Consider the following 24383-nt stretch of genomic DNA (forward strand, 5'->3'; position numbering starts at 1 on the left):
GATAAGACATTCATTAGACTTTCCGCAAGCAGATAATTAACAGTAGTCAAATTAATCAGCATTAATGCATCACCAGGGCTCCATTCCCTTCTCCCTTTTTAGTGGGGAAAAAAGGGGGGATTGAACTGTTTTGCCCTCTTGCTCCAGGTACATATATGACTGCACAAAATAGATCATGCACAGCTTTCAAAATCAAGTCTTTAGTGTGCCTTCATTCTTGTGATGCTGCTTCACCTGATAAAAGATTCAACATATTTTACGTACTATGCATACTGTTAGCAAACCTGAAGAATATCACGGATAGAAAAGTTAATACATATAACTTCCTGAATACAGACCAACAGCAAGGCATTTTAAATCTTACTGAAAGCTCAATGAGTCCACATCTAGTTATATATATAAATCCCATGCAGAAGGGGGTGCTACATTACTAATCAGAGCATCAGTCAATGAAGAAACAGGTCGTAGGAATCAGAGATCTTTGGCAGGGAGCTGCCGATGTTGTCCGTATTGATGCCATTCGAACCCGGGAAACTGAGTTCCCACACAGGTTCATCCATCCAAAACGCTTTGCTCATCTCTGAGATCATCTGATCATCTCCATTAGCGTTGCTGGTCGATGTTTGGTTCTGCAGTTGGGAAGCCACCTGAGCATTTGGCTCAGTCGAGTGCTTGCGGGAGTTGGAAGACCGGCGGCAGCTCTCCTGGACTATGCTGCTCAAATACCCCGACCTGGTGTCATCGCAAAACAGGAAGTCATCAGAAATTTCTACGTCATTGCTCTTAAACTCCGCCGCAGTGCGACGGCTCGGGGCGGAGATGCTATGGCGATGGCTCTGGATTGAGAAGGCGCTGTGGTCGGGGGGTTGAACGACGGGCAGAGCACCACCGGTGAGGTGGCCGTGGCGCGGAGGTTGCGGGATGTTGTAGCTTTGGGAATGGAAATGAGGGAGGACGGAGTACTGGAATGCAGTGATGGGAGTCTCGGAGTAGATGAAATTGGTCCTCGCATGACAGCCCTTCATGGCGAGTGCTGCTCTGTCGTAGGCCAGAGCCGCTTCTTGGGCAGTATCGAACGTCCCCAGCCAATGCCTCTCCTTGGTCGTTGGGTCCCTTATCTCCGCAGCATATCGCCCCCATGGCCGCCTCCTCACCCCGAGGAACCTCCCCGGATCAGCCGGCTTCCTCCTTCCTCTCCTCTCGCCGGAGGATGGAGGAGACGATGGCGATGACGATGAGTGAGAATTCTTAACCTGGGAGAAGTTCATCATGGAAGAACTAGTGTTAACATTGCACCCTTGATCCTTCGCTGTTGCATTGTCGATGGACTTGGAGGAAGAAGACATGGATAGAAAAGAAAAGGACAAGAGGGAATTGGATATGGTGAGATTGTAGTGGAATGGGGAGGTGAAGAGAGGTGTAGGGGATGGGTTTAAAAGAGAGATGCTGGAAGGGAGGATGGATACAGGGAATGCATGTCATGGATATCTTCATGCCTCACCTTCAAAACATATAGTAATTAATGGAAGCCATGCATTTGGATCTTTCTTGTCTTCAAATCGACTAAGATATGATTAACCAACTAATCCACTAGGAATTTCCAATAGTTGCATTAATATAATCAATCAGTATGAACATATATGGGCTACAGATGTGTACATATATCCGTGTGTTGGGAATGCGAAAGATAACATAGGATCAACATGGGTCCTCCATTCTACACCCTACCACTTTTTTTTTCCCATGGATTGATCGCTCTCGTTTTGAGTGAGAACTAGCAGTTGATAATTACTCAGATTTGACATATATATGCAAGCATAAACCGTAGCCTCGTGGAGCCTAAACACTTTACGTATCTAAATTATGAGGCATGCAAAGGATCAGCCATGTGCTTCCGCATTTTAAGCGAGACATAAATGGATCAAGTTGCTTTTGTGGCCTTTTGTCAGCTTCAAGGTTTTCCACCGGAGCAGTTAACGCTGCTCTCTTCGAAACAAACCAAGACAATATTCTTCTTTCTTAATTTGTGAGGCAAACCTCAGTAGTGACTGCCACATGAAGGAGGAGAAGCTGCAAGGGCGGCGGTCCCCATGGCCAACTGATGGTGCCATCTTAATTTTATCTGAGTAACATTTACATTTGGGCATCGTAGCGAGCATTCATGTCCCCCGAAAAGTAAAATGGCCAAATGAATCAACACAAATTAAGTATATATGTCATCATAATATATACGAACATTGACTTCTCCACTGAGGGATTGTGAACTTTGATGCGTATGATGATTAGATCCTTGCGGATATTACATTATAGTGAGTACAATACATATGTGTATTTTGTTTTCTTAAGGAAAATAATAATCATGTTGATGGCACGGGAACCAAAAGAGAGAAAGAAAGAGGGCATTACATATGGTGGTGTGGAGAGGAGAGTAGGAGTAGGTCGCCCGGGATTTGGGGGTTGGCTTTATACTAGTTTGACTTGAGGTTTTGATGGAGGTGGCAGAAGGAACAGTGCGGTTTGTCTGGCCGTGGTAGGTCGTACGTGAACGTGAGGGCGTGGCGCGGGGGGCCGGTGGCTGGGAGTGCGCACGTACCCAAGTGCATGCTCCACCGTGACGTCCGCGGAGTACTGGAGGGCATGAGAGCAGCACGAGCTTGTCGGCGACAACTTATTGGTGGCTCTCGCTCGGTCACATCGATGCGAGGATCGCGATCGAGATCTCGTGGTTTGCTTTGCGCACCACCTGATCGGAAGCGAAACTCGCCGGTCTTCGTTGCTTGAATCCGCACAAATCCGATGCCTTCGAGTGCCCTGTAGATTTTCCTCGTTATTCCAAAGGTTAGAATACTGTTAAATAAAGTGTTCGAGCGAACAGAGTGTTTTGCTTGGTGAGTAATGTGGATTATCACAACTGAAGGAATATACAGTGAACATTGCCCGACATGCAAACATGCACAGACTAGTCTAGCGGTCCAAGACTAAACTTTTGGTAAAGATCATCTGGCGAACAACACTGACAGTGGGCATGCTCAATCCTTCCACTCTTCTCCGTGTATACGTACTTGTGTTATTGTGTAGGATATTTCTGCAACCCATTCCTCTCGCAATCGATCGCTACGTGTTGAATTCTCAACACGCAAGAAAATATGCAACCATGGCGATTTCCTGTGAACAGTGTGGCACATCGCTCCCAATCATAACAAATACTGCTCTCATGTTCCTCTCTCTCTCTCTCTCGCTCGCTCTCTCTCTTTCGGCGAGACATGTCTCCAATATTATATATATGTACGCATGACAGTGTAGGACACTGCTCGTTACTGCTCACCATAACAAGGATTCAATCGTGATAACAAACCGCACCGTGATTAATGACACTTGCACCCGCTCCTTCACCTTGTTTAAGAAAATTGAAGTAACTGTAAGAAAATGATTGACCCAAAGCACTTTTATTTTTTCACTTTAATTTCATTCAACTTGAAAAGAAATTCGCATCGCACTAAATATTAAAATTTCGCAGATCAGGATGAAGAAATATATATCAAAACTCAAAGCAAGATAGGTTTGACTCGTCTTAAAGCAGAAGTTCACTATACAGAATTCCTAGCAGAGATCTTTGAGCAACTATTTCTTAACTTAAAATCATTGCTTATAACAACAAATTAAAAAAGCTAAGTACCGAAGAAAGGGGATTTTGCAACTGGTTCAATAAGACGACAAAAACCATTTCCTGATCACGACTTTGATGAAGTTTCCATAAGCAAATGGAACCAAATATCTGAAATTTCGTAAATGCAGATAGAACGCGACCTGATGCCTCAACATCAATTATTTATTGAGGATAGAATCACAATTCATAGGACATCAATTATGTTTCTTGAGGATAGAATAGTACGACATGTCAACTTTTTAAATATATATATACTAATTAAAATAATTGGAAAGCATCAAAGGATCGCACTGCGTACCTTTCAGTTATTGCAAAATACATATATAAAACTGTCAATGTCATGTAATAGTGCCAACAACTGCTATCTATAGCCTTCTATTATTTGTATGCGAAAATAGTCGTAATACTGCAACTTTTCTTGTCCATATGTTAAACAAACGATCTTGCAATTTCTCTTGCATCTATGCCACTAAACCTAAAAAACATACCATAGTCCCGTGACATTTAAATTACACTTCGATTCGATCTGTTACATTTAAAAAATACAATCAAACCAAATTAGGCACTGATCTCAAATTCCGTGCAGTGTTTTTTTAAAAATATTTTATACTCATTGAAAACGTATTATAAAATTGTATATTGAAAAATTTTACATTTCTTAATTATATTTTATGTTTTCTCAACTCTAGACGGATTTGAAAACTGAGGAAAAATTTTCAATTATTTATTTATACTTTTCACTGTTTATTTATTATAAAATAATAGACGTATAAATTCATATGCTGATCAATTTTTATAAATTATTTTATCCGTTCAAATCAGATGAAAATCATCATCTCCGCCATCGACTAGCCCTTCCTGGGACATATTGCATCTCCGCCATCGACTACACGAGACCACAAGCGGCGGCCCTTGCGCGGACAGCATTGCATGGTCGGTCTAGCACAGCCGACCGCCCAGGGTGACCATGCGACGACGCAGCCACATCTCACACAGAGCGACATTGCACGGCCACTAGCCTCGCCCAGGGTGGCGCCACGAGGGCAGCCCTGCTCAGATCGCGGGCCTTCACCATTTATTTATTTTTTTCTTTTTGTCATTTTTAATTCCTTTTCCCTCTTCTTTTCATCCAGATTTTACTCACCACCTTAGAGATTCATAAAATTGCTAGACCTTAAAAAAAAATAAAACACAACTAAAAAAAGATTCATAAAAGTTTCTAGAGTTCAAAACATGTCACTGGTTCTTTTAGTAGTCCATGAACTGCACTGTACATTGCCATGTCCGGAAAGATGAAAACCCATTTTATAAAATGAATACATCCTAAAGGAGCCAAATGTACAGCATTTGCAATTACCTCTTCCGCCTCTTTGATTCAGCCTACATAAATAGAGACGCAATTAGATCATTTTTACTCAAATATTTTCTAGAACAACACGTACAATTTCATGTTGTCCTGGAGTCACTGAGTGTCTTGGTCATGCTATATAAACTAGCTAAATGACAGCTTACAACTGAGTACGGAAAGAAAAAGAATATAAACATCTTCGGCTTCATTTCCATTTCATAAGACGAAAGAAATTCAAATTCCCTAAAATTGATAGAAACAAAGGCGTAATGGTACCAAAAATGGCAATGTGCAATGATGGTGTAGGATATATAGTGACTAGATCACCTTTGTCTCAGAAACTGCTGAAGCTGCAAAACCGTTCATAGATCTTTTAGCTTCACTTTCAGAGTCACAGTCCGAGCACAGAAAACAATCCAATTTTTTTGCCTGCTCAATTGCCATGCCCATGCAAGATGGATGAAACCTGTCCAAATAATCAGCTTTTAAAGAGTCAGCCACACAAATGAACCAATTTTGATTAAAAGAGTAAAGCGATAAAAGTGAATAAAAAATAAAGTAAAGAAGTAAACAAAGATTCAATTTGCAGCTGTTTGAAACAAAAGTTATACTTTGATTAATCCATTGATCATTAGCAAGTGTTGCTCTCAATACCAATTAAGAATAGTACATAGAAAAAAGGAAAAGGTATTTATGTTAGTGGTAAAAAAACCATTTGTGAAGATTGTGCACTATGATCAGGGATTATAACCTACTAAAGCAGTAAATGGAACACATGAACATATTGCATCAATATACGTAGATCACCATAAATCAGTACTCCTACCAAGAGGCATCCATGCATATATGCTTGATTCTAGACCATAGTAAGAAAAGGAAGTACACTGAGATAAGACGTACCAGATCCTATCACAAAATTTGATACAGGAAGCTAAAATCACCCAAGTAAGTGAGCATTTTTGTAACAATATGCAGAAATGCACCATAATCAAATTAGTCAACTTGTCTCCGTACTGATCTAAGCCATCACCAGATTAAGGTATGCCAATACAATACAAACCACAATGATAAACAAGAATCTACTTTAGAGTTCACATATCCAGGAATGGCATATTGACTAGGTAGATATGTGGAGGGTTTATAAAGATCCTTAATATCATTGCGAAGCACCAGCAAGAAGTGATGCATAGCTCCTGAATGCCAATGGAGAAGGATTGAATGATGATTAGGATTGAATAGGTAAAATTAGAACATTATATATCCAAAAATCAAGTGTATGCACATGATACATGATCATCCAAAATAATCAACTTATGCAATCCATATACCAAGCATATATATATATATATAGAAGCAGAATTTTGATATTTTTTGTTATTTAAGTTGAAACTTGATTAATAAACTAGTTGATAATAATCACATGCTTGATGGCATATTAGTTAAACAATAACAGTATACCTATGCGGCCACATTACTGATGCAAATATGATCATAATGTAATTGGAGTAAATATTGAACTTAATTCCATGACCCTATATTATGGCCTTGCATACAGTATGCAATGTAGCCACTTAATGCAAAGTGCATACACCTATGTGACCACATGCTAAATAGCGAAGAAAATACTTGGCAGCGTAGGACTTGGAGCATATATTGAACTTGATTCTATGAAAATATAAACAAAAGGAGAAAGATGAAACTCCAGAAATCAGGTAAAAAGATTTGATGTAACCTACTAACAGTGAAGTTTTAACAAATTTATATAAAAAAAGTGGAAAAATACTGATTAGCATATACCAAAAAAGATAATTATCATGCTGATACAACAAATTTATCCTCTAGAACATACATATAGTAACAAACAACAAAGCAGAACCATTGTTTCTTAAGTCATGAGACAGACAAATTGAGGATAATCACATGTAAGTAGGGAATTCATTATAATAAAGAAACCTTGACTATTATAGCAACATAATGGCTATTAATACTGGTCTAGGCAGATAACAATCTGGTTGATCCCACACCAAGTCTGTAAATTCCAATCATCACAAAGACTTGTCAGTCAATCTCATTGAACTTCCAGGAAATTAGCATGATCATCCCACATTATGGTCGTTGAATTGAACAATAATCAGTTCCAACAAATCATCATTTCACGGTTTATGGTACATTGGTATGCAATCAACTAAACAAGTACCTGTTAATGTTTGTAACAGGAAAATTCCTAATATGAATTCTGAGCAGTCAACAAATCTACTAGCATCATCTGATCAGATATCCAAAGTATGGTTGGTAATCCATGCTACTTCGCATAATTGAAAATTCCAAATGGAGGACATAAGACCTTCTCATAACTGTTATAAATTGACGATTTAAAATATTAGATTATTCATATCAAGTAATAGAGCACTACACTATTTCGGAAACATAATATGGATTTTAATGAAAAAAAGGAGAAAAGGTAATGGCATCATTAGACAAAAGCAAAAAATAAAATAAAATAAAATTGATAGAGAATGAAAAGAGAAAGAAAGAAGGGGAGAAAATTAGATCCCCAGTAATGAATTCCTTCTCTGGAATGTCAATCTCTACCTTCTCATCAAACAATAAAACAACTGTTTGTCACTTCTTTTTTCTTTTTTTGACTTGGGCAAAACAAATATTCACTGCTTTGAAAAATAAGACTAATATAAGGTTGATAAAGAAGATGAACAAGAAATATGTAGTTCATACTTTTATATTAAAAAAAGTTGCTTCTTTTTATAAAACCAACGCACATGCCTATGGTATAAAGAGCTATCCGTGACCAAATGAAATCTCAAAGGCTAAGCTTAATTTTCCCTTAAAAGTGTGAAATACAAATATCCATACTAAAGGAATAGAGATAAGAAGAAAAGACAAGTTATGAAATCCACGGAATTGCATGACATCAGCATGCAAATGAGTCAATGCATTGTACATAGACCATAGTGGGAACATTTGATCCTTTTATATTATTATCTAAAACTGATATAAATATTAAGGCATAGGAAATTGGAGCATATACATCTGAGTTTCCTGCCGAGATTAACACACTGTCCATATACCATGCTCATTTTATGTAGTATTTAATATGGTTCCAGTGCTAAAAGAAAGATGATGCAGATTATGATGTCTTAATTTCTTCACATAAGTGGTGCGTGATGTATATAACCTTGGCATAGTCATTACATGGTAAGGAAACTGGGTGGCAACATTCTGTGCTAAAAACAAAATCATGCAATCCATGAGCAAACTAAATGATGGAATTGAATAAAACAGGCGTTCTGAGGACTAACATAACCAGACATGAGATCACGCAAACTCACATAAACTTGGTTGAGTCGAGGACAGCAATAAAGAGGAAGAAAGAGTAGCTGTCTCTTACCAGTCCTTGCACCCCTCACACTGAACCATTAGATCGTCCGGGTTGTAAGGCATTTCACACTTGCAATACCTGGATAGCAAGATAACGCTCGACCCATGGGCATACAATCACCAAAAAGCTACGATGAAAAGAAGAATACCAAGGAGAATAAAAGAGAGCTGATGAATAAATGCCGTACACGGCGACTCGGTCAGGGGTGAAGGCCCCGGTGGCAGCTTTGTAATCGAAGCGGCAGAAGTAGTCCTCGGTGCCGACATTCTCCAGCTTGGTGTAGTTCTTGAAGGTGTGGACGACGCACTTGCCCCCAATCGTGTGGGCACTCTGCACGTCATAGTGGTCAGAGAGAAACAACTCCTTAGCACCGTGAAACTGCCGTCGGCCGCCAATGGATTCCTCGGGCCGGTAATACCACCGTACCCGCACCCGCACGTTGTTGCGGTGGTCCGCCTCGATCTTCTCCACCCGCGCGACGTAGGGAGGCTTATCCGATTCCGCTGGCCGCATCAGCACGCAGTCCCCAACTGGAGCAGAAACAACAGACGGAAACAATGAGAAGCGCAAGCCAAACATAGAACAAGGCACAAATCTGAAGAGACACCTTTAACGATCTTGTTGGAGCCCTTAATGGTGTAAGAATCGAGGTCTTTCTTGCCAGGTTTCGTCTTGGCCATCAGCAGCAACTTGTAGAGCGGGCTACAAAGAGAGCTACGGATCAAAGAACCTGTTCGTCACCTTGACGATGGAACCCTAGAGCAGCATGTAGGGAAGGAGAGAGAGTGGTGGAGAGCGCGTGTCAACTCGCCTTCCGACAGCAAGTGGCAGAAGAGACCAAGAAATAGTTAGTGAACAGGCTGAGGCCGGCAGGCGATGGTTTGCGGATCGGGTCGAGGTGAATGGATCTGGTTAAACTTGCCGGCCGATCCAGCCCAGTACAACATAATAATTGGCACTTTTTACTTTCTCCATTGCCTTTTATTTTTATTTTGATATTAAAACACCATCAATTTTTAGTCAATAATGCATTCAGATGATAAATTACTATCGCTATTGTTCCTGTTGAGATCCGCTTCTGGGTGTACAGCTTCTTCAGCACCTCACTTGAGTGAACCTGGAGGGAGAGGAGGGTGTAGAGCTTCTGGAACCTATAGGAGGGTGTAGAGCTTCTGGAATCTGCATGCATAAACACCGTGAGAAGGAAGGTCAGGGGTTGCCCCGGCGCGACCACTCCAATGCTTAAGTCAGCCTGTGGAGAAGGGAAGAAAAATGAGAGTGAAGCGAGAGAGTTTGTGAGATTGCTTACCCTTCTTCAGTACAGAACAAACCTTTTATATAAGTCGAAGGCGTTATGTCACATCACGGATGTGATTGAAGTCCCATCACCGTTATGAATGTGTCAGAAGGCAGGGTATAGTCAGCGCATATGTCCCATCGCTGACTCGTATTAAAGGGGGGTCACGTCGTGTACGTCCGTCAGAGCCTCGCCATGATGAGTTGCAGAGGTGGCAGGGGGACATTTCACAACCGCATGATGGGGGAGTGGTATTTGGGAAAGAAAAAGAAAAGTCTGCCTTGGGCCAGGGCAGGATGGTGAAGCTGGCGTGCCTTACGTTCGAATGGGTCACCTCGGCTCAGGAGCCGAGGTGCCGGGTGTCCAGCCCGACCTGGGTTCCGTAACGCTCTGAGCCCGACTCGAGGACCCAGCTCGGTTAGGTACCGAGCAGTCGGGCAGATGAGCCTCGATCCGGTTACGGCTCCGTTGGAGGAGTACCGTCATCGAGTCCTACCCGATCCTTTCGATTTGACCTGCTCAGACTCGCCTCGGGGCTGAGGTGTCGGGTATCCGGCTCGACCCAGGCTCTGTGACGTTCTGAGCACGACTCGAGGATCCGGCTCGGCTCGGCTTGGAGGCGAGGTAAGGCCGAATTGACGGGGAGAGGCCTATTTCTTTGCTGAGTTGGACCTATTCTTGCCTCGCCTCGAGGGATTCGATTCAAGGATTCGGTACCGAGTCGCTTGAGAAGGTGAGACTTGATCCGACACCGGCGCCGCCACGGAGTACTCCCTTCGGGTCTTTCCTGATCCCTCTGATGCGGCTTGCAAGGCCCGACTCTTGGCCGAGGCGCCAGCGGATTCGGCCCGATCCAGGCTTCATGAAGCCCTGGGCTAGACTCGAGGGGCTGTTCTCGGACTTGACTAACCACACCACGCTCTTTATGACCATAACAGCTATGTTCTAGGTATAAACGATTATATGCTTGGGGGCATGATTAAATTGATTACTACGAAACAAACTGAAATAGATAAGAATTAAATCTTAATGAAGTCGAGGCAATATTCTTTTCGTAATGATTAATTATAGCTTCTTGATTTATCTTTTTATTTAAAGATGATTGCATGACGATTACTTTTTTAAAAAGAAATAAATTATTATAATTCTTAATAGATATTATTAGCCGACAATGCATGCCCAAACATTACCACTGACATTGGCTTAATTCATGACTTTTTTAGTGCCAATCAATAATCATTGCACACTTAAATAACTAAAACATGTATAATACAACTAAACAAAGACGGATAAACTGTAAAATAACAAATATATTCAATTAATGGCTCCACGCACAGAAGAAGCACTAATTTGCCGACTAATAAATAGGGATTAGTGCAATGATAGATTTTTGTGGTCCAGGCACCGATAGCAAGAAGCTACACTGGCTCAGTCATCATGTGGGGACCATGTAGCCCATGTGACAACTCCACACATACCATGTGGCATTATTGCATTCCCCAACCCACCGAATAATCATTTTATAAATATTAAAAAAAAACATTTCCCCAGATTATAAATAGTGAATACTTGGAATATATAGTTAGGTTGAAAACATCTAATGTAGGCATAGTGTGGGCTCACGCTGAACCTAGAAAAAAACTGATACATAAAATTAAAAAAATATTTTAAGAATAAAAATATAATCATTGAATGATGAATTCACCTGAGCAAAAGTATGATTTATCAGGAGCCATAGACTGAATTTAATTTTCTATTGATTTACCACGTTCCATCGTAATCCATCATTATAGTATTAATTTATTTTATGATATTATTGATATACAGTTTTAAAAATTAAATGATGATTTCAGCGAGTTACTCTGTATATAACTTATTTATATTCACAAAATTTATTTTTAACGTTTAATAAAAAAATTAATGGAATTAAATGATGATTTCCACAAGTACGAAGTTACTCTTTATATAAATTATTTATATCCACAAATTTTATTTTTAACTTTTAATAAGAAAAAATTGATAGAATTAATTGAGTTTTGATTTTTCAAGATTTAATTTTATCATATTGATGATAAATACAAAATAATTATTATAAGATTTTATATTTTATTATATTATATTATTGTTTATAGAAGTGAAAAGGAATTGAATCGAATAATATTTAAATATTGATATTTGAGTTCAAGTTTGAAAAATATGCGTGATATTCTAATTCTATTTGAAGCTCAAAAATATAAATAAAAAATCTCAATCTCAAACTCGACAAAAACTCGAACACAAGTCAAAAATTCTAAACCCGAATCCAAACTTGAACCCGGATAAACCAACTGACTTAATTAAAAAAAAATTTCTAGTTTCCCTATAATTCTTGATGTTCATCTCAATACTTCATCATTATTATATTAACTTTTCGTATTAAAGCATCTTAATTTCAAAATAAAAATTGATTTAACTCAAAAAAACTCTTAAATCCTAAATTTAAGTCAACCCAGGTTGATCCGAACCCAATTTGATCCCAATATTATCCAAAAATCATAACCCGAACCTAACTCAGAAACCTCCTATCCTAATCTGATATTGTTAGAGTTGGGATTAGTCAGATTTATTTTTAACACTCCTAAAATTCAGTTTGAAAAAATTATCAAAGGTTTAGTTCAAATTCGATAATTTTAAATATGAATCAAATATTTTTTAAGACGAACTCAAAATATCATGAATATATTTGATTCATTTGCACCCTAATTGTCTGTATCAAGATCCTCACTCCACGTATAGAAATATAATTATTCTCTTGCCACCATCTAGTCAGATCAAACTGTTCAACTTAACTTATATTTTTTGATATATATATATATATTTTTTCTTGCATCATTTATCGATTCAATGTGTTTTGTAACCGATGCATTGTATCGGGTGCATGCATGTGCGTGGAGTTCGCTCACATGCAATGTTCTAGCTTCTCGCGTGTGTATCCGCGTCGCTTGATCTATCAGGCTCTCACATGTGCCTTCCTCGCAAACATCACATATCTGCTAGCTACTCCACTAAATCCAAATGAAATCATTTAAAAACAATTCTATTCCAACAAGTAATTAATTAACAAACAATGTGTTAGGCAGGCAGCAAATGACTTATAATTCTGAACCATCCTGACTTCTCCCTCAATCATCTGTGGAAACATCTATATTGCCGGAAAACGATATGATAACTAATCACCAATACAGTCCTGCTGCCGCACCAATATCAATAGTCCATGCGTCCCTGCCCCCTGCCTGTCGTTACATCTGCCGTCAAGGGGTTGTTTTGGAATTATCCATTCCTCCAAGACTGCGTATTCACATGATCGTTAAACATTTTGAAACTAAAGTATTAGATGACTGCAATGTGCAGAAAATCATGTGAGCGAGTCAATTTAATTTACAGGAGAGAGAGAGATTTAATCTGATTCATCCGTAAGCTTTGCTTTGCATGGCTTCAGGTTCCTTCGCCCCTCGGGCAACCGCAACCGCCCAACCGAAGTTGTAGTCGCGTCGTACTCACACACTCACATGCGGGAGACACCGTCACTTTTTATTTGTTCTCTTTCGAGTGTTTTTCTCAACAAAATTTTTTGGAAGCTTTGTAAGTTTCCATCTGGTTAACTAAAATGAACCCTCTTCTGACAGACCGTGGGATTCTGCATCGTCCATTCTACTAGCAGGATGAGTTCAATCGACTCATAAAATAATCTTATTTCAAATAATAAAAGGGATATAACAAGTAAATAAAAGTACATACCAGTGAGAAATGTTGCTCTATAAATTCTCTTCCCTTTCAATCTGCCAACCACCGCACCCTCTTTTTCCGCTTTTAGTTGAGCTTCCTCTCTCTCTCTCTCTCTCTCTCTCTCTCACCGTCCTTCCTGTCCATTTCCTCCACTTCCAATGCAATCCTCTTCCTTCTTACTCCATCACCCATGGCTGTCGTGATTGCAATGTGAATTTGGAAGCAAGGAGATTATAGGGTGCTTCGTCTTCTTGGAATCATTAATTGGAATACATTGTGCGAGTCGAGAATGGCTGCCAGAGTTCACCAGCAGCAGCCGACAGGCGGCAATGAGGAGGGAGTGCGGCAGCGCGTGAATCGCTGCATGATGAAGCTTTCGGACCGCGACACCGAGGCAATGGCAGCCTCCGAGCTCGACGCCATCGCTAAGGGGCTCACCGCTGACGCCTTTCCGCCTTTCCTCTCTGCCATCGGTGATGCTCGCCCAACCGACAAGACGCCGCTCCGTCGCCACTCCCTCCGGCTCCTATCATTGCTCTCCCATTCCCACCCCGCCTCCGCCGTCGCCCCACATCTCCCCCGCATGCTAGCCGCCGCCCTCCGTCGTCTGCGCGACCCGGACTCGTCTGTCCGCGCAGCTTGCGTCGATGCGTTCCGTTCCATGGCCGCCGCGCACCCGCCCGCCCTTGCTGCCGTTCTCCTTCGCCCCTTGGCTGACTCCCTCCTGCACGAGCAGGATCTGTGTGCGCAGATCTCTGCATCGCTCTCCCTCGCCGCCGCCGTCGATGCCGCCACAGCCTCCACCCTGGATCCCGATCTCGCTCACCTCCTCCAGCGCCTCCTTCCTCGCTTGGTGAAACTCCTCCGTAGTAACGCGTTCAAGGCGAAAGCCGCGCTGCTCTCGCTTCTGGGCAGTATCGCCGGCGCCGGTGGCGCTGCGACTGCTCAGCTCGTTGCCCTGCTCGTCCCCTGCCTCGTGGAGTCCCTCTCCAGCGATGACTGGACTACGAGGAAGGCTGCCGCCGAGTCTCTATCCGTTCTTGCCCTCAGAGAGAAGGAATTACTGATTGGATTTAGGTCCTCCTGCATCACTTCTTTTGAATCGAGGAAGTTCGACAAGGTCTGATTTGGCACAGGATCAGCGTTAGATTTGAAACCCTCGATCTCTTTATTTTCCTAGGTTTTGATCTTCGGTTCTTTAAAAAAATGTAGGTGAAGATTGTGAGGGATTCCATGAATCGGATGCTAGATGTGTGGAAGGACATTCCTGAGGCTCCTGAAAGCGAAATCAAGCCTCATTCGCAGCAGGCGAATTCTTCCACCCGAGGTGATCAATCTGCTCCTTTTGTCCTCCGATTGTTCTCAAGAAATTTCAAAATAGATCAAACATTGGGTTTATATCCATTTATATTCGAACAGAAACAATGGGGGATGGACGATTTCCAACTTCGGCAGCCGCCTCTTCAATCCAATCGGCAAAAAGAGTTAGTTCAAGCAGATCACCTCCACCTGCCGCCTCACCCATTCCTACGTCCCGAGACAATGTCCCCTCAATCAGGGACAAGAAATGCTCCCCGCCTTTGTTTCGTAAGGCTGAACTGAAGAACTCTAATTGGAGCGTAGAAATCCCTGCTACCGGTTCTCCAGGAGAAGTCGTCGATCACAAAAGGTTTCAGAAAGATCGGGAGCAAGGAGCACCAAAAAGCAGTGTCAAATCCAGGTTAGAAGCACGGCGGATGCTGTTTGAGGGAAAATCAGAACACGAAGGGAGTAATGTAGCTGGGTTAAAATCAGTATCACATGTTCCTAATCAGGAGACTGCCCAGTTGGAACAAACCATTGGAGCTAACATGAAAGAAGATGATCTAAATGCTGGACATAATGATAAGGATGGCAATCTGTCTACAATAAGGATGCAATTGATGCAAATAGAGAACCAGCAGTCCAATCTGTTAGAGCTTCTCCAGGTATAATTCCTTCCAGATGCAAATTTGGTTTGACTCAATAAGGGTGCCTTCTTATATATGTTAATTGAATGTGATCTTTGCATAATGCTATATCATCTGCTTGTCTGTTTAGTTATCTTTCTGCTCTTACATCTGTATGCTAACTTGTGTGGCGACATGGGTGAGATGAGTTATAAAACCATACTGTATATTTCTGAAAAAACAAACTCGTGAGAAACCCTAGAGCTAAATGTCTGTGGGTTCTGTTGTTTCCCACCGGTACACTGTGATTGTTATGTATGCTATAGAGCAAATGGAAGTCATCTTCTCCGAAGCAAGTTATTACATGGAAAATTTTCCCTTCATCCTTAGTTCCTTAATGTACCTTTAGTTTGGCTCTAGTAAGTGAAGATCTATCTGGATAAGTTAATTCAACCAAGCTAATTCATTTATGAACTACTCGAGCACACAACACCTTGCAGTTTTGTGTTACTGTCCAATTTAAGGTGAACAAATTATCGCTTTAGTCAGTTAGTCATTCTTTCTGGAATAAACATCCTCAAACAGATAAGAGTAACTTGCAATTTTGAGAAATCTGTCCCATTGATCAACCAAATTATAATTCCAACTAGAAAAAACTCCACAGTTATTTTAAGATTTGCCCGGACCAATTAGATACTTATCTTTGCAACTGATGTGATAATGTCTGACTTTCTATGGGTAAAAGGCTGGTACCATTCCGCTGCCACATATTATAAAGTATCTATATAAGGGCAAGGTAGCATTTAGTAAAACCTAAGAAGGATCCCTATCAAACTCAAAACGCCAACATTTCAGTAGGGATCTCTTGATATTTAAGCATGAATCATCATTTGTCGATGTGAGACTAAGCAATGTAGGTTTATCCTTTCTTCACTTCCTACTATCTTTAATAGCATTCTCTTTTACTTTTAAATTATTATATTTATATTTTTCTTCCCTTCTATTATTTCTCTCATTTTTTGCTTAGAATTAGCCTTGATCTTTAATTTCGGCACAATGCTAGTTGCTTCATATAGTGTTCGCTCCAAGTTGAATATCTCTTGCACTAAAAACGTCATGTGAGAAACTAAGAGATCTAATTTGTATTCTCTTGTAGAAATTCATTGGAAACTCACAAAATGGCCTATATTCACTGGAAACAAGAGTGCATGGCCTTGAAATAACATTGGATGATATCTCCCGAAATTTAGCATTATCTTCCGGTAGAATGGCAAACAATGATCCTGCTTCAAGTGCATGCTGCAGACTACCTGGTACAGAATTCCTAAGCCCGAAATTTTGGAGGAAGACCGAAGGCAGAAACTCCACCAGGTTATCTGTGTCAGAACTACAGAACTACAATGACCGAGAAACTAGGAGTTCGTATAAATTGGATAAGTGGAGGCATGGAGTCCAGGGTGGATTTGTTGTCAATCCTTTGGCAGATATTAACCCTCAGTCAGTTGGGAGTTCAAAGTCTATTGGAGTTACAATGCCAAAGAATATGACACGAGACAATGAGATTACACTGGCTCATCCAAGCAAGTAGATGGATAAGCATCCTGAAACTATATGGGACGATATGGTATATACTACCTATCACCTTTGCATTTAAATGTTCCTAATCCTTGGTGTTTAATTTCTTTTACTGGTACCTTTCGTTTTAATTTGTGTTTTTTTTTTTAAATTCAGGTGAGGAAATTGGCACACATAATTTGGTAAGAAGCTATGGAGCTAGGATGCAGGTGTTTAAATACCTACATATTGTTCTAGCTCGGGATATCTGAAGACAAGATATAACAAATTACTTTCCGATAAGAGGAGCTTGAAAGCGAGCTGTTTATCTAGAATCTGGTATTTTGCGGAACACCAATGATCCCCGTCATTCGGACGGTCCTTCTTCTGACACCAGTGAATATGATCAACACTTCTCGACAACCTGAAAGCAAACGTCCAGGAGGTATTGTACATCCGGAAAAACTATTATGGTATTGTTTGTGCTTTCTGAAAAAAAAATCATATAAGATATTATCGATGTGAATTGAAGACAGATGTAATCCGTTATCGTTGCATGCTAAATGTTTTTCTGCTGGTGATTATTACAGCAACAAAAACTTGAATCTACGCCTTTGTCTTCTCCGGAATTGAGGTTTTGTTGGGTAGAAGTCCAAATTTGCTCAAGATTTATTGAACTATTTGTGGTCCAGTTAGGTTAGATTTAGGTTCATTTTATTTTATTTAAGATTTGAGATAATTTGACTTCAGCTCGAGTTCAACAAACATTTAATTTGGTTTGCTGAATCAATTGTCTCCTAGTTTTATGTTAAGAGTTGATAAACTTGGGGGAAAACAAAGAAATGAATTTAAATATTTCTTTTACAAGGAATAGAAGTGAACTTTCATAAAGATTTTGGTCTCAGCGAGGACACTAAGGACGGATAACATAAGCAAACATTGCAGAGCAATTTATAGTAAACTAGAGACACGAATTGAAAGGAAAGAAAACATCAAACCATTGACCACCATGTTCGGTGTACGAATCGAACATCAAGCTCCTCTCGCTCGCGCCGATATTGTCTTCCGGGAACCAAGTCGACAAGTCATTGGCCACCTCCGCCGGCGCCTTCTCCCTCTCGACTACCGGCGCCGGCCGCGCTGGCCTTTCCTCTGCTTTGTAGCGGTGGTCGACGACGACCGCATGCTGGTTCCTCAGCTGCTCCATCCGCTCCCGCACCAGCTTCACCTTCGTCTCCACCATCCACGCGAGGCTTGTGACAGCCTCGAACTCTGCCTCGGCCAAGCCGGTTATGGCGCCACCGCTTCCGCCGGCGAGGCCCCTGCGCATGAGCAGCGCCGTCTCGAGCTCCAGGTTCTCCCGCTCCTGCTTCCGGAGCTGCTCACGGAGCTTGGCCACGCGCTGCCGGAGGAACGCCTCCTGGTTCATCATCTTCTTGCTCTGCTCCATCTCCGGCAGGCTCTTGAAGCGCGCCAGCACGCGGGTGGCCTCGGCTACCGACGGCCAGACCTCCGGCTGCGGCTCCTGCGGCGCGTACACGATCACGCACGCCTTGACATCGCAGAGGGTGGCCAGCTCGCTCGCCTTCTTCATCAGCCCCTTCCTTCTCTTCTTGAACGTCGCTCGCCTCGTTGAGTCGTTGGCGATCCACGCGAGCTTCAACTTCTTCCGCGCCATGGTCGTAGCCTGAGGAGGAAGTGTGGAATCCATCGCCGCTTTTATAGGGCCGCCGCGTTGGATTTGGGAGCATTATTCTAGATTGGATTGGACGGCGATGGATTTTGATCAGGAATTAAAGGAATCCAGCTACGAGAGGATCGTGATTCTTAATTCCGATCATAAACGAGAGCTTTCACTGCGGGATTGCAAATTTAATGGATTGATTCATGTGGCTTGATGAATTGCTTATCGTATTTGATCTTGATGTGCGTCAAGGACTCAGGCTCTTGCCAGTTGCCAGGGGATTGCAAATTTAATTAAAAATTAATGTTCATGGCCTGGTGAATCTTGATCTAATTAACCTGTCCAGATATTAAAATTTGTGCTGAAAAAAAGATAGTCATGGAAAACAAATGTCGTACGAACTAACTAAAAATATAGGTTCTAAAGTTAATGGTAAGATTATTATTTAATCGACCATGCAAATTCAATTGATGTATTACACAAATTATTTATTTCTTGAATTGAAATGAAAGACCTTGTTGATTTTTTTTAATTGGCAATCAAATAGAAAAAATTGCAATAAGAAAAAACAAAGAAAATAGTTCAAGCCTATCATGATTAAAAAAACTAAAATTGAAGAGATAATTAATTAATACATGCTCAGTCAAATTCATCCAAGAAAACTCCATATCAACTTTGATCTTTTTTCCATCTTTTGAAAGCAAATTACTATACGCACGCAGCAAATTACAAGGACGCCAAAGCCCTGCCATTTCGAGAGCTTCCCTCGTCGTCTTCGTCAATGGACGGCATCGTGACCACCTTCCTCCTCTCACTGGCTTCCGACGAAGCAGCTTGGAGTTGATCACGGCAGGAGCGCCGCCGCTGCTCTCGTTAATTATCTGGCACATCGCCTCGTCGACCTCGGCCACCGGCATCTCCCAAGTCTTCGCCCGCCTCTGGTTCTTCCCGGAAAGAGAGGAGAGCGCAGAGCTGGCCGTCATGGACAGCGCCGCCATGTCGGAGGCGGAGAGTGGGTAAGCGAGCTTGGTGGAAGGGAGCACGAAGTAAATCTGCCCGGAGCGGAGGGGTGCTTCCGGTTCCAACGCCGGTATGCGCTCGTCGGGGAAGAGGACGTCGGAGCTACAGACGAAGGAATCTCCGGCGGAGGCGATGATGACTTGGGAGGCCGTCAGCGGGACGGGATACTCCGTCAAGGAGCCGTCGAGGCCGATGACTTTGGCGGTCGATGGGCGGGTACTGGAGTCGACGGAAGCGGCGGCGGCCGAAGAGAAGCAACAGCCCATTGCGCGACCTCTCCGATTATCGATCTCAGGTGTGCGTTTGATGTGCTTCGACATTGGAACTCAACTTCGATTATAATGATTTCGGGAGCATATCCAATAGATCGAGGATCGAAATGGGGATAAGAAAGAGATACAATACTGGCGGCGGAGGCGCCGGTTTTTTTTTAAAAAGTTGTCGCCTTAAAGTTGACTTTATAGATAAAGTGACGAGCGTCAGCGTGCTAGTGATCCAGCGGCCATAGCAGGAATGATACAGATACGTTGAACGTTTAAAGGTCAACGGATATCATTGCCATTTTGCAGCATAAATATCTTTGTCAAGTTGTATATATTATGCTAATACTTCTTGAAATACGAATTCCATAGGCCTACATCTTGAAACACGTTGTTGATGAAACTTATAAACCATAAGCTGCATAAGTTTTATAAACTGAATTAGAATTTTAAATTAAAAATACAAGAATAAAAATATAGTTTCTACGAATTTCATAATTTAATATATTAAACTACAAAATATAATTATAAGGAAACTGTTTGGAAAGTCATTGTCCTTGTCCTGCAACTCCTTCTGCTTGATCCCTGTGGAAGAAAATAAAGCAGAAATAAAAGAGAGATCTTCCAAAGGAAATTAGGGTGACGGCGCCGTAAAATTTTCGTCAATGGAGAACGAAGGCGATGTCACGTGATTCCCTAAACCCTCGGGACCAAACACATATCAAATCCATTATCAGCTCATAGATAATAACGAAACAGATTTGACTTATTCTATATATTTAATCTCTATCCGATAATATCAAAATATATTAATAAATTTAATAAATTTAATCCATAATAATATCGAAACGGACTAACGGATTTTATATATTTTAATCCACATCAATAATTCAAAATTTAATAAATTTTAATTAGATCATTTAAATAGGTTGGATTCGTATTCGCATATACAAATTATAATTAAATTCATAATTAAGAAATTAAATCAACAGTTGTATCTTATGATCCTAGGACACTACGTTCACCTGTACAAACTAGCTCTTTTACATGGAAGTCCTCATTGTAGTTGACATTTTTGGGCGGTGGGCATGGCCCAAGACATGCCGCGGCTTGAGTGGCCCGGCCATTAGTGACTGAAAATCACTCCCTTTGTTCGCGTGCTCTCGACCAATAATGCAAATAGCCAAAAAAAAGCAGGTGCATCACTCAGACAAGACAACTCAATTGTTTTAGGCACGAGTTTCCGATTTCAATTTCTCACGACGTACGACTTCTTGTCTAAAGCACAGCTTTGTCGTCCTCTTCGTGCCAACAGGGGTAGTGTAATGCACAAGCCGAACGCTTTTCGAAGAGACTTAAACTAACTAACACCAACTCTGAAAGCACCTCCTCCTCCAGGATGGAATCTGACAATACAACGTGCATGAAAACAGAACAAGCAGAAGCAAACACAAAGCTTAGTAAGCTTCATAGATGCGCCATCGCATCGCGTTCTCCATCTGCTAATTGAATCGATCGAGTTGATCAATTTTATATATATGTATATGTGTCGCTAGAGAACAAGTAGCACTGCTCGTTATGCTTCACCCGATGAAGTTTCAGGCTGTCGGTGCCGGAAAAAAACACAAGAACCAGCGGCGTTCGAAGTCGAGTGATATGCGCGTGACTATGTACTAATTGATCGGACTGTTTTTGTTCTTGGCTGTGGTGTCCGTAGGTGTTTTGAATTTTACTATCAAGTTATTTCACCGACGTCTTGATAATAATGTTTTTATATAAAACTGTGAACATTGATTTGTCTAATTTTTATTTTTCTATTTTTATAGAAAAAACTTCCATTAAATTTTCTAATATGAAGTGGATAAATGGTGAAAAGCTTTCAGAATAGTAGCTAAAGGCAGGTCACCGATTTAAACAACTTCCTGTCAGTACTGTCTACTGAAGCGTAAATGTAATTGCACCTACTGAGATGAGCATGAAATAATGAGAAGTTTCACTTAGATTTGCTCTGATTCAGTAAAAGAAATAAACAATCTTTGACTCATGAAATCAATCAGCTGCAACTTTAGAACCGGATTTTAAAACACAGCTTCAGAATTATGCTTGTTACTGCAACATTGCTCTCCAATGATTTCACTTTTTTACATGCCGTAGCAAAAGCTGCAAGGAACAATGGCATTGAATTGAACTACTCTAGTACGGCCCCTCGTCACGTGAATACCACAGCCTTCGCTGCCCCACCTCACTAACTCTTCTATCTGAATCACCCTGAGTCACTTCCTCTCATAGTAAAAACAAGAGAGAATCTAACATTGTATGCTAACTGTTGCTTAATTTAGGTTGTTAGTTGAAGTTTAATTTGTTTGTTAGTCTTTTATACTAATTATATTACTTATAAAAATAGTTTAAAATAGCAATTTCATCAATAAGAATCAGTCACGGTTGTTGGCATTCAAACCTCTTCACATGGTGGCATTCCATTTCCAACTCCACGGGGAAGGTCACAGCCACTCTTCCTTTGCTATTTAACTCCCCGGCGATCGTCTCCTCCCACTCAAATCTCTCAAGCATCGGAGCTATAGCTACGTGCGGCCATGGCAGCCCTGCTGCTTAACCTCCTCTTCCTCGTGGCCAACGCCGCCTCCATCACGGCCGCCACTCCCTGCTCCACCCCGCCGGACGAGGGCTCCACCGTCCACATCCTCCACGCCTTCGGCCCTTGCTCCCCTCTAGGTGCTGCGCCCTTCTCCTCTTGGGAGGACACCATAATGGAACTCCTCTCCAGCGACGCATCCCGCCTCCTCTACCTCTCCTCCCTCGCCGCCTCCGCCGGTCGCTCCTTCGTCCCCCTCGGCCCCGGCCGTCAGCTCCTCCAGATCCCGAACTACGTCGTCCGCGCGAAGGTCGGCTCCCCGCCCCAGTCCCTCCTCGTCGCCCTCGACAACAGCAACGACGCCGCCTGGTTCCCCTGCTCCGGTTGCCTCGGTTGCCCCCCCGCCGCCGCCTCCTTCGCCGCCGCTAGCTCCACCAGCTACCGCCCTCTACCCTGCGGCTCCCCGCAGTGCGGCCAGGTCCCCAACCCCTCCTGCCCCGACGGCGCCATCTCCTGCGCCTTCAACCTCACCTACGGCACCTCCTCCATCCAGGCCGGCCTCGTCCAGGACTCCCTTGCCCTCGCAGCCGACGTCGTGCCCTCTTACACCTTCGGGTGCCTGCAGAAGGTCATCGGCGGCAACTCTGTTCCGTCGCAGGGGCTCCTCGGCCTCGGCCGCGGCCCGCTCTCCTTTTTGTCCCAAACCAAGAGCCTCTACGACTCCACCTTCTCCTATTGCCTTCCCAGCTTTAAGTCCCTCAACTTCACCGGAACGCTCCGGCTAGGCCCCGTCGGCCAGCCGAAGCGCATCAAGACCACGCCTCTGCTCTTCAACCCTCGCCGCTCCTCGCTCTACTACGTCAACATGGTTGGAGTCCGCGTGGGGCGCAAGGTGGTCGACATTCCGCCCTCCGCGCTGGCCTTCGACCCGGTGACCGGCGCCGGCACCATCGTCGACTCCGGGACCATGTTCACGCGCCTGGTTTTGCCGGCGTACACCGCTGTGCGGGACGAGTTCCGGAGGCGGGTGAAGGCGGCGGGGCCTGTGACGACGCTCGGCGGGTTCGACACGTGCTACGACGGGCCCGTGAAGGCGCCGTCCATCTCGCTGATGTTCTCGGGGATGAACGTGACGCTGCCGCCGGAGAACGTGATGATCCACAGCACGGCGGGGACGATCTCTTGCCTCGCGATGGCGGCGTCGCCGGACAACATGAACTCGATGATCAACGTGGTAGCGAACATGCAGCAACAGAACCACAGGGTGCTCTTCGACGTGCCCAACGGCCGGATCGGCTTCGCCCGTGAGCCCTGCAGCGCCGCAGTCTGAGCTGCGTAGCTACCGGAGATCTGTGTCATGTGTCACCATCGGAAACGCTAGCTAGCTAATTGCAGTTAGTATCGTAGATTTTATTAGCTAATTATGTGGATCGTTGTCGTTCTTGAATCCTTTTTCTCTTTGAGCGATCTTCCAGTTTGTTTGTTGACTTGTAGCATGACCGTGCGTAGTGTGATTGTGGCGAGCGTCCAATAATATGATTGTTCAATTTTTTGTTTTAATCTTTTTTGGGCCAGATCGTTGTCTTTTTGTCGGTGCTTGCGGTGTTCATATTTTGTCTGATCTGTTCGTCAGGGTGGCAAATTTAAATCAATTGGGAAAATTATTTATAGTCCCACTTATTATCCTCATCTTACTTTCAAATATTATAATTAAATATCATAATTAAATATTTATAAGGTCTAATTTTATTTTATTAATTTATATTTAAATAAAATTATTTATAATTTTTAAATTTTAATTTAATATTAAATAAAATTAATTTAATAATATTATTTATTTAACAATATCCTATTTATTATCATTATCTCA

The 24383-nt window shown here is 42.3% G+C and overlaps 6 protein-coding genes across 6 annotated transcripts; 2 read left to right on the plus strand and 4 right to left on the minus strand.

The window, feature by feature from the left end:
• Positions 1-446: 446 nt before the first annotated feature.
• LOC141825450 (ethylene-responsive transcription factor FZP-like) lies at positions 447-1346 on the minus strand. The gene has a single exon (XM_074712837.1). It carries the CDS (start codon positions 1344-1346, stop codon positions 447-449), a length of 900 nt encoding a protein of 299 aa, XP_074568938.1.
• A 3612-nt stretch (positions 1347-4958) lies between these two features.
• Positions 4959-9159, minus strand: LOC141843766 (chromatin remodeling protein EBS-like). The gene is made up of 5 exons (XM_074731800.1): positions 9020-9159; positions 8600-8942; positions 8422-8490; positions 5343-5481; positions 4959-5047 (listed from the first exon to the last, which is right to left on the minus strand). The coding sequence occupies exons 1-5, from the start codon at positions 9090-9092 to the stop codon at positions 5021-5023; spliced, it is 651 nt and encodes a 216-aa protein (XP_074587901.1). The 5' UTR covers positions 9093-9159; the 3' UTR covers positions 4959-5020.
• Positions 9160-13552: 4393 nt separating this feature from the next.
• Positions 13553-17555, plus strand: LOC141841159 (TORTIFOLIA1-like protein 5). The gene is made up of 5 exons (XM_074729289.1): positions 13553-14594; positions 14687-14801; positions 14894-15441; positions 16559-17026; positions 17134-17555. The coding sequence occupies exons 1-4, from the start codon at positions 13764-13766 to the stop codon at positions 16988-16990; spliced, it is 1926 nt and encodes a 641-aa protein (XP_074585390.1). The 5' UTR covers positions 13553-13763; the 3' UTR covers positions 16991-17026; positions 17134-17555.
• A 362-nt stretch (positions 17556-17917) lies between these two features.
• On the minus strand, positions 17918-18634 carry LOC141837355 (agamous-like MADS-box protein AGL80). Its single transcript, XM_074725069.1, has one exon. It carries the CDS (start codon positions 18632-18634, stop codon positions 17918-17920), a length of 717 nt encoding a protein of 238 aa, XP_074581170.1.
• Positions 18635-19222: 588 nt separating this feature from the next.
• LOC141825460 (uncharacterized) lies at positions 19223-19949 on the minus strand. The gene is made up of 2 exons (XM_074712848.1): positions 19276-19949; positions 19223-19228 (listed from the first exon to the last, which is right to left on the minus strand). Exons 1-2 carry the CDS (start codon positions 19924-19926, stop codon positions 19223-19225), a joined length of 657 nt encoding a protein of 218 aa, XP_074568949.1. The 5' UTR covers positions 19927-19949.
• A 2539-nt stretch (positions 19950-22488) lies between these two features.
• On the plus strand, positions 22489-24073 carry LOC141843883 (aspartyl protease AED3-like). The gene has a single exon (XM_074731908.1). It carries the CDS (start codon positions 22515-22517, stop codon positions 23841-23843), a length of 1329 nt encoding a protein of 442 aa, XP_074588009.1. The 5' UTR covers positions 22489-22514; the 3' UTR covers positions 23844-24073.
• The last annotated feature ends 310 nt before the right edge of the window (positions 24074-24383 follow it).

The sequence above is a fragment of the Curcuma longa genome, chromosome 1, assembly GCF_044706935.1.
Source record: "Curcuma longa cultivar G26 ecotype Majalengka, Jawa Barat chromosome 1, ITB_CL_G26_1.1, whole genome shotgun sequence".
Classification (NCBI taxonomy): domain Eukaryota; kingdom Viridiplantae; phylum Streptophyta; class Magnoliopsida; order Zingiberales; family Zingiberaceae; genus Curcuma; species Curcuma longa.

Bases quoted from the DNA above. Each gene is read 5' to 3' on its own strand.
- LOC141825450 (XM_074712837.1), bottom strand. From the start codon at position 1,346: ATGTCTTCTTCCTCCAAGTCCATCGACAATGCAACAGCGAAGGATCAA.
- LOC141843766 (XM_074731800.1), bottom strand. From the start codon at position 9,092: ATGGCCAAGACGAAACCTGGCAAGAAAGACCTCGATTCTTACACCATT. The intron at 8,943-9,019 runs GTGTCTCTTCAG...TTTCTGCTCCAG, and splicing joins CTCCAACAAGATCGTTAAAG to TTGGGGACTGCGTGCTGATG. The intron at 5,048-5,342 runs GTGATCTAGTCA...CTATTTATGTAG, and splicing joins CAGCAGTTTCTGAGACAAAG to GCTGAATCAAAGAGGCGGAA.
- LOC141841159 (XM_074729289.1), top strand. From the start codon at position 13,764: ATGGCTGCCAGAGTTCACCAGCAGCAGCCGACAGGCGGCAATGAGGAG. The intron at 14,802-14,893 runs GTGATCAATCTG...ATATTCGAACAG, and splicing joins GGCGAATTCTTCCACCCGAG to AAACAATGGGGGATGGACGA. The intron at 15,442-16,558 runs GTATAATTCCTT...ATTCTCTTGTAG, and splicing joins ATCTGTTAGAGCTTCTCCAG to AAATTCATTGGAAACTCACA.
- LOC141837355 (XM_074725069.1), bottom strand. From the start codon at position 18,634: ATGGCGCGGAAGAAGTTGAAGCTCGCGTGGATCGCCAACGACTCAACG.
- LOC141825460 (XM_074712848.1), bottom strand. From the start codon at position 19,926: ATGGGCTGTTGCTTCTCTTCGGCCGCCGCCGCTTCCGTCGACTCCAGT.
- LOC141843883 (XM_074731908.1), top strand. From the start codon at position 22,515: ATGGCAGCCCTGCTGCTTAACCTCCTCTTCCTCGTGGCCAACGCCGCC.